The sequence below is a fragment of the Rhagoletis zephyria genome, unplaced genomic scaffold (genome assembly GCF_001687245.7).
Source record: "Rhagoletis zephyria isolate East Lansing unplaced genomic scaffold, Rhagoletis_zephyria_1.1 Rzeph_scaffold_04655, whole genome shotgun sequence".
In the NCBI taxonomy this organism is placed as follows: Eukaryota; Metazoa; Arthropoda; class Insecta; order Diptera; family Tephritidae; genus Rhagoletis; species Rhagoletis zephyria.
This window is the reverse complement of record NW_016161738.1, coordinates 12064-21457: the sequence shown is the minus strand read 5'-3', so window position 1 is coordinate 21457 and position 9394 is coordinate 12064. Positions and strand designations below refer to the sequence as shown.

Genomic DNA, 9394 nt, shown 5'->3' with positions numbered 1-9394 from the left:
AAATAAACTGATACCGCATTTATTGCAATCGCATAAAAATTTTAGAATTTATGGGTCCCTTTTAATTTATCATATACCATTTTAAAGGCCTATATATCCGCTTCTCAGATCATATTCGACTTTGAAATCGAATCAAAAATAGTCATTCAAAAACTCATAAATCTACAAAATCGTATTTTCTGACCTAAATCGACAGGTCGCGACCTCTAAAATGACCTTTAAAAAATTTATAAAAATAGGCAATAATATTTCTCATAAAAACGAATAAAATAAGGGGGTAGTCTTGAAAATTCCAAAAAAAAAAACATTTTCGATGGGCACCCTAATGTACATATGTACATATATGTATGTAAGTATTAATACAACTGATAAATACAGTAGTAGACAATACTATGTATATATGTAGCTATAAAACATTTGGTTTACCTTCTTGAGAATTTCAGCAGCAATTGGAACGCAGGTGTTAACAGGGTTGGTGATGATGGCCACCAGGGCCTTGGGGCAGCTCTTAGAAATTTCATTGGCAATGTCGCGAATAATACCAGCATTCACGTTGAACAGGTCATCACGGGTCATGCCAGGCTTACGTGGTACACCAGCAGGAATTACAACAACATCAGCATCTTTAGAAATAAAATAAAATATGAACTTAAGTTATTTTGTTTTTAGTACAGTCTAAATAGAGTTGAAAATTGGTCATCTGACAATTTTCTGCATGAAGTTTAATTCTTTAAGTTAAGAGAGCGAAACTGCTTTCGTTTGTAACTGAAAGAGCAAAGTTTCTTCAAAAAAAAAATGTTGCCCTTCCACGGTGAAAAATGTGTTTTGTGTTACACTCAACACTGTAAAAGGGCATGCTTTTGTCCTTGTTTACACTGAGAGAAACGTCAACTAAAAATTAATTAATATTACCAATTTCAAACTTGAAAAGGAATCAACGTGATTTTTAGTTAATATTACAAATGCCTTAGTTTATATTTTCAACAATGATTTGATAATATTACTTGCAGAATTGAGAATAAGTGGAAACGAATTGCAAATCTTTGAAAGTTTCTTAACAAATAGGGAAAAATATGGTGAAATAAATAATAGAAGAAGTTCAAATAGACCAGTGCAAACGGGAGTTCCACAAGGTTCCAAATTAGCAGCTACTTTTTTTCAAAAAATATCAATAATCCATTCAAACTTAATCTAAAAGAAACTTGTATTTAAAGAATTAATAAGTGGTATAACTTGCTACTTAGAAGAATTCGAACAATGCACAGTGGACTGCCCCATAGACAAAAGTCAAAAATTTTTATTTTTCAAAAACGGATTTCTGTAATGCCTTTTTAAAGAAAATAGAGTGACATTTTATGGTGATTGAACATTTATCATTCTTCAAAGTCAATGCATGTGAAAAAATTCATTTGATGTGAAAAGTGCGTGTAAATTAAGCCAATTCGAATTTTAAGCTATTTTGTGTTAAATAAAATCCAAATAGTGATGGAAACGTAAGAAACAGGTATGCTTTATAAGTTAGCCATAGAAAATAGTGAGAACAATTCACTTTAAGCAAAATGCAATGTGATTAAGTCTTCGTACTTTCACGAACGCAATTTTCAAGCATTCTTAGTTCCCTCAAATGAAAGCTTGTTTGTATACTTTTCCCTTTATTTCCCCTTAATTTATTACGCGAAAAATTACAAACTAAGTATTAATGACCAGACGGATTTATTACTGTTCTAATACAAGCCATTACGTCTGAGTTAATCCGGATCAATGCTGCCATCTGTTTAAGCTTTAACATACATACATATATCACTGAAATGATGTTACGTAAGTAGTTTTTGAAAATGTGTGCATACATATGTACATACATAAAGACATACCTTATGTGTGTAGGAGGATATAGGCTTTGTAGTTTTTTTTTAATTTTTTAAGTTTTTTGTATCACATCTTAAAATTCAGGTCCTTTGGTGTCGATTAAGAGTACAAAATGTCCTTTCATTACTTAAGCTACATTTCATAATGCATGAAGGATCAAGACGCCTTCCGCTGAGCATTCATTTATCGTTTCTTTTCTCACCACAATGCGCATTGTACTACAACAATTTAAAGGTAATTGCACTTTCTCTCCTTAGCAGCCATTATTTCCATCTAATTACAACCAAATATTGCTTATGCAATATCTCTCACATACATACATACACATATTTAATACAACCCAAAAATTATAAATTTTAATTTAATACGAACAAATAGCTGTTGATGCAAATAATATTTTAATACTCATAGCTTTTGTAATTTTTCCATGCTGATAAGATTCCATTATGCACTTGTGATTCATAAGTTGTTTTTATTTTCGTTACGTCAGAAGCGCATGATCTTTAACATATAGACATATGCATATACATATCGCACATTTGCTGCAGGTGTCATAATCCAAAAAATAAAAATAAAAATAAAAAAATTGAGCTAAGTATGCAGAAATTCTATCAATTCTTCAATATTTCGATTTTCTAGTCGATTTTTGGCGTACAACCGTAAAATGTAAATGCTTGGGCTAGTCGATTTCTTATTCAATTTTCCAGTCGACAGAAATCGATCCATGTAAATGCAGCTTTGGGTGCGTTCCGAAATGCATCAAGCCAAAGCATCAGTCTCTTTTACTTATAAACTACAACTGATGAAAATACCTTATTTACGCAATTACGTTCCAATTAGGCATTTAACCGTGGTTGCGCATATTGGACATTTGCAACAATTATAGTTTAGAAATAAAAGCGTCTGATGCTTTGGCTTGATGCATTTCTGAACACACCCTTTAGCAAACTTTAATTTATATTCTTTTCGTGTTTTTTTTATTTTTTATTTATGCTTTTGTGTGTAAACAAAATTCCGATCAGCTGTTCGCATGGGCGTAGCCAGGATGAAATTTAGGGGAGGGGCTCCTATATAAAAAAAAAATTTCGAAACCAATTATTTTCAAAACGCGCTTTTCATAGGTTTAGCCTTTTAATTGTTCGTAACTTCAATTCTGTTTATCCGATGAAAAACATTTGCAGTGCGTACATGGTAACCGCAACCCTCACAATCAAAATCGATAAGGTGTGAATTGCCAAATTTTGAATTGTGTCACTTTTGAAGATCGTGTGCGATATGTACTATTCACGAATATTCACATGCCTCATTCGCATATAAGAAGCGTGCAATTAGGTGCTGCCACGTGGTCGTGTATGCGGAACATCAGGAGAAAAAGTAGCATAACTTCTGACAGAATGAAAGTTTCCAACTTTTTTTTTTTAAGTGTCTTGTAAAAACGTCCGCAAAGGTTGCAGTTGAACAGGCAATTAGGGTGGTTTTTGCCGTTGTTTTTGAAGAGCTTGTGCGCTGTTGTTCCAGTAAAGGGTAGGTTTTTGATTTCTTGATCTACTGAAGGCAGAAACACCGGTAAGGTTTATTAAAACCTTCATTTGTATTTTATATTGTAATTGTATCTGAAATTTTTCAAAATTTCTCTATATAAATCTTAACTAAAGATACTTAAAAAGATATAAAATATTCATTCCAAAATATCTGCAGTAAAAACAATTATTTTGTACATATATAAGTTCATTTTCATTGAAATAAAAGTTTTATTCCGTCAAACTTAGTGAAATATTTATTGAGTTTTCTTGAGTGCTTTTACTCCTTTGCGGACTTGAGGTAGCCCTAATAGCTACCCAAAACAACTTTTGAGTATATATTTTTTTTTTTAACTTTTTGTATTATGAGGCTCTATGGTCCTTGCAATTAAGAGGAAACATTTTTATATTCATCAGGGACGGATTTGACCGGAAAGGGTTAATTGTTATGTCCAAATAGTTTATTTTTCCTACGTTTTCTTTACCCATAGTGAATTTTATATTCGTTTGTTGGCCGTGAAAGCAGATCTTTAATTTGTCACTCCATGCAAAAAGGAAATGAAAAAGGAATGCAGAGTGGAAGGCATCTTTACTGCCAGGAAGGCTTTCCGAAGGTCTCTTACCCTGAAGATAATTTAGGTAGGCCTTCTTAAGTAAAGCTATTCAAAGAGGCCTACACAAAAAAAAGTGCTTCCTTGCATGCCTTCTAGAAGGGCTAATCCATTTACAATGTAAGCGAATGCATAAATTTATATTATTTAGCATTACAAATGAATTTCCATAAACATTTAAGTTGCAATAACACAAATTTGATATAAACCTTAGCAAATACTTCAAAGATGTATGATTTTTATATATAAAAGCCACTTTAAAAGAACTCCTCCAAAAGGCCCTCTGAAGTACGTCCTATAAAAGCACATCTGGAAGGCTTCTCATGGGTAGCGAAAGAAGTAGCCCTTCAATTTGTGCCACTCCATACAAAAAAGAAAGGAGAAAGGAATGTGTAGTGGAAGGCCTCTGGGGTCTCAGTAAGGCCTTTCTGAACGGCTTTTAACTCCTGAAATTATCTACTGGGTAGCTCCTGAAATTATGTTATGGGCTTTGCTGTGAAAGTAGCATACGTGCAAAGTTTCATTTAAATCGAAGGCATCGCGCAGAAAACCTACTCTTTTGTTGTAATTATGATGAAATACAATTCAAGATGATAAACTTACTTTTTAGAGCTTTGCCCAATTGCTCTGGTCCCACGTGTCCCTCAGTGGTACTTTGGGTGTCAATGTGCGACAAATCGGCAGCAACGCCGGGTGTGTGCACGATATCATACAGTGACAGGTTCGTAACCAATGGGTTGTTCTTCAATAACAGCGAAAGGGGCTGTCCAATACCACCAGAGGCACCGCATACTGTGACCTTGAAGTTGTTCTGAAATATAAATTCAACATATTTTAACATTTGCCATTGCAAATACGGCGTCATATTTGGAGAAGATTTCATTCACTCAGATTTTTCGTATTATTTTATTAATATTTTCCTAAATCATTACTTTACTGTGATGATTACGTAAACTGCATGCACTCGTCACTTCACGGCATATTGGAACTGAGCTGTTTTACTGAATTCTTTGCAATAAATAATTGATAATCACCTGCTTTGTGGTAGCGAAATTCCTCACGGATTGGATAGCCAATTGTTTGGTTACTTGCTTCAACATTTTGCTATTTTTTTACTTTACAAAATTAAGTGCACTCGCTTTAACCTCTTCCTGCTTCGATGGCTGCTGATTCTTTCCTAAAAAAATTTGCGAGCTACAAAGCAGCGAAGTCAACGAATTCACAACAATAACAACGACACTCCATGTACACGGAAGCAGAGGAACGTAGACCAATTTGACATAAGCGACAGCGACGCGTCTGATAACCGCATGCCAGCGGCTGCGCAATCAAAACATGTACGTTCTGCATGTACATTTGTGTATGTGCTACGATTTGACGTTCACGTACAATGCCTTCGCCTGCTTGAAGTTGGTGGCACTTTAATGCCTCTACTACTAGGGAACTACTAATTAGAACTTTTTGTTTTGCATTTTAAAGTAATTTAAAAAAGAATTAATTCGGTTTTTGTTTAATAAGCCGAGTAATTGGAAAATTGGATCTTTTTGCAAGCGTGTAATTTTATTAATTAAGTAGATTTACTTACATTGCTACATATGCACTGAGTAGTTAAAATAATCTCAATATTTTTTGTTTTTGATCAATAAAATATTATCAATTGTTTTGTACAAACTATTGACAATCTGATAATTTCTTAATCTAAAGATGTTCAGATATTTTAAAAGCAGAAAACATATTTATTTATAAATACTTTTGAACTGTGCTATATACATACAATTCACTGTGTAATATAAGTGAATACGTTGTTATAATATAATATTCGCAATTATTTTCATGAAAATTTTTTTTCAATAATTATTTATGAAAATATAGATTATTATTTAACATAAACCATATAAATCAAAGTTTCACACTTTGTATAAAGTTCGAAAAACGTTCATCAAAATTTCAATATTTTCATTCAGAATTTCTAGAAAATTTTAGAGTATGCAGTTTGCTAGCCCGTTCAATTTTAGTAAAATAAAGTGCAAGTTCAAAGTCGCTCGGAATTACTGTTGTCTCTTTAGATTATTTTTTTTTTGTGGAGGGTGTTGCGCATTTTCTTCCATACAAAAATAGACAAAAAAATTCTACAAAATTAATGGTTGAAACATGAAAAAAATTTTCATGAAAATAGTTGGAATAAGGTGTACACTTAAATACATTTGACACTGACTGTATGTGTGTATATATCGCTCGTTTCCTGGAAGATTGTCATAATCTAAAATGGCTTCTCTTTTATGTTGTGTCAAAATTAGGGTCAATTGTGCAGCTTTACTCATTTCCACTTTGGTTAGCAAATATAGCAGGAAAGTAATCACATTTCGATCAGAGAAACCAAAATAACTTTTGTTTATAGCTTTAACCTCTGTATTAAATTTTACACTTGTTACTTTTATTATTGTTAGTTTTTATTTGCGATTGATCAGTAGGAAAACATTGAAAAGAAATGAAAAAGCTTTAAAGCCGTTTTTTGTATTGTTGAGTTATGAATATCTTCCAGCAAGAAAGGGACTTGTACCTAAAAAATATAAAAACTTTTTTTGCATAAATAGATGTTTATGGCGGTACGCGCCTAAACATATGTACATATTTAGACCTATGTATTTGTTCGTTAAATTTTAAATTTTTGCAGCGCCAATTCCACTTGCATTGCAATGCATTCGCGCCTCTCGTCGAATATCTCTTGCACAAGCATTTGCTTTTTATGTTCCAATAAGGTGTTCTCGCGTAAATAGTGCTCTATTATTTTTTCGTAATCACCATCGCCACCAGCCGCAGCATCGTCTGAGGCTACATTTGCACAATTTGCAGCCAATAGCTGTTGATGTTGTTGTTTTAGCCTTAATACTTCCGCTCTTTCTGCAGTAATACGCGCCTGTAATTGATTCTTCCAAGCAAGTAACTCCTGACTTTCTAATTGCAATCTAATTAGTTCAGAATATTCAGGATGTGTCTTAGGTACCATTAGGAAGGAAGAATCTTCATCAATGTAAAATCCATCAGGATGTGTACCATCTACTGCAAGTTGCGATTCTTCCGAATGGATGACATTTTGTGGTTCATTTTGCAATACGTTAGTTGCTTCATAATCTACATTGTCGTGGGTTAAAGAACTCCTTGTTGCAGTTGTTTCCGGTGACTCGGTAGTAAACTTGGTATTAGTTTTAATTTTAGTTTCCTCATTAATAAACACGGGTTTTATGGGCGTTTTGGCCGATCCATTAACGAGGGGTGCATCACAACCTTGAAGTGGTTGGGTGGATTTTGAGTCAGTCGAGTCACTGCTATTGGGTAGTGTACATGTGCTGGCTGTTTGTGACTCTTCCATTGACTTTTCTTGTCGCTTCTCAAAGCTGCGTAATTTGCGTTTAAGTTGAGTAATTATGCGTTGCACTTCCCATAGCTGTTCCTCGCGTTTTTTGGAAACGAAACCAGCATTCATTTCTGCGTGAATTTGAGCTAGTAAGCTTTCTTGTTTGCGTAGCTCTACTTGAATTTCTTCCGGAGTTTCTGGGAGTTTCGGACTTGATGCTGTTATTGGAGGAACATATCTGTATGAAAGAATAAGTCAACAAAAATTTTATCTTAATTCCATATTTTCTACTTTATGATCATTTTGACGAGTCTGTAAAGGCGATGCGGTTTTCGTCTTGACAACATACTGCTTGTTTGAAGCAACAATCTATTCTTAACTTGTTTTACATATTAAAACAGATTTTTTCTATCTTATCAAGATGTTCGAGATCTTTTCAGTTTTACTTAATTTACTTACTTGATAAGAGTCATATCAGCAAACAAGATCTCACTTTGAGATAACAGCGCAACCAACAGCCGGTGTGACATCTGCATCGGCGGGCTTAACAGCATTGCCAACGATTCGGTTGTTAGTTTATTATGTTTACCATGTAGAATAACCGCGTTAAAGTGGAGTTGAATCCATGATAACAGTGTTCGGTTGCAGCTGGGAAGTAGTTCAAGTAGTTGTTTTAGCTCCTCCTGTTGTTTGCTAAGTGAATTAATTGATGCTGCATCTTCAAAACGTGATATCAAATCCGTGGTTAAAATCGGTTCAGGCAATTCACTAAAATAAACACAAAAATTACAAGTAAAAAAAAAACATACAAGATACAGTTTAACTTTAAAATATGAAAGCATTGTAATATGTACCGTAAAAACAATTTCAACAGCGCGCAGGCCGTTGGTATATCCAATTCATCTGTTTCTGGTTGCCTTTCTCTATTATTATACAGACGCTTGAAATGTTGGATGCGTGTTTTTAACGGTTCTACTTTATAGATTTGATCACTTTTAAGAGCGTGCTCTTGAAGGTAGTCTATACAATCGCGCACCACAAGCGGTAGGTCAACACCGTCATGACAGCGGCTCCGTTCCGTGGCTAAACTAATTGAAACTCCGAAAACTGGCTGTACGTCGCCCAATTCAAGTACTTCCACAGATACATTGTTTACTTGTTTTGCCTTCTTGTCCTTTTTGTCTTTATCCTTTTCTTTATCTTTTGATTTTTCTTTCTTTTCTTTTTCCTTGCGCTCCTTATCTTTCTTCTTATGATCCTTTTCTTTTTCAGTCTTTACCTTTTCCTGCGGTTTTTCATCTTCCCGTGCCTCCTTCTCCGACTTTTCCTTATCACGCGACTTTTCACGCTTCTCTTTACTTTTTGAAGAAGCAAATTTGAATGCCTTTGATTTTTTGGATTTCGATGGACTTCTACAGAGACATTAAAAAATATCATACTTTTCCACAGACAGAAAACTTACTTGGCATCCAAATCCTCCTCTGGAGAGCTTTCTCCCTCCAACGCCGCATAACCGCGGTCTTTGCCTTTATCTTTCTTGTCCTTTCTTCTACCAATAAGCAAGTCCTTTTTACTTAATTTATCATGGTCGCTTTCGCTATCTGCAAACATATTTGAATTTCTTATTAAACAGATTTAATTTATTTTCAATTTGCAAAATGCCGACTTACAATCGCTATCTTCTTTGCTCTTTTTCGATTTTCCATCTCCGCCCTCAGAGGCATACAGCCCAGGAAAATCTTTTTCCACATCCGGACTGTCGAAATCCATTATTTATTTACGGTCTGAGTGTTTTATTTATTAATAAATAAACAAGAAAATTATTTACCGTAGAGAACTCCGCAGTTTACATTTTTCTCATTTGTCAACAGAACAGCTGTTAAATGACAACATCGCTCCCAATAATCGATAAAAGTTTTATCGGACACAGTGCAGCAAATACGTAACTGCCGTCCCTAAATTGGAGCGCTAAAGCTCGTCGGCGATTTCAAGCATCCGTTGTTGGTTACCCCAGCAACGAGTACATGTGTGAGTGTCGGGTT

General features: G+C 34.3%; 2 protein-coding genes across 2 annotated transcripts; both read right to left on the bottom strand.

Annotated features, from left to right (window-relative positions):
- Positions 1-375: 375 nt before the first annotated feature.
- On the bottom strand, positions 376-5298 carry Mdh2 (malate dehydrogenase 2). Its single transcript, XM_017626515.1, has 3 exons — positions 5032-5298; positions 4601-4808; positions 376-623 (listed from the first exon to the last, which is right to left on the bottom strand). The coding sequence occupies exons 1-3, from the start codon at positions 5095-5097 to the stop codon at positions 391-393; spliced, it is 507 nt and encodes a 168-aa protein (XP_017482004.1). The 5' UTR covers positions 5098-5298; the 3' UTR covers positions 376-390.
- Positions 5299-5955: 657 nt separating this feature from the next.
- Positions 5956-9261, bottom strand: Rlip (Ral interacting protein). The gene is made up of 5 exons (XM_017626508.1): positions 9023-9261; positions 8815-8953; positions 8207-8764; positions 7812-8120; positions 5956-7590 (listed from the first exon to the last, which is right to left on the bottom strand). Exons 1-5 carry the CDS (start codon positions 9120-9122, stop codon positions 6651-6653), a joined length of 2046 nt encoding a protein of 681 aa, XP_017481997.1. The 5' UTR covers positions 9123-9261; the 3' UTR covers positions 5956-6650.
- Positions 9262-9394: the final 133 nt, after the last annotated feature.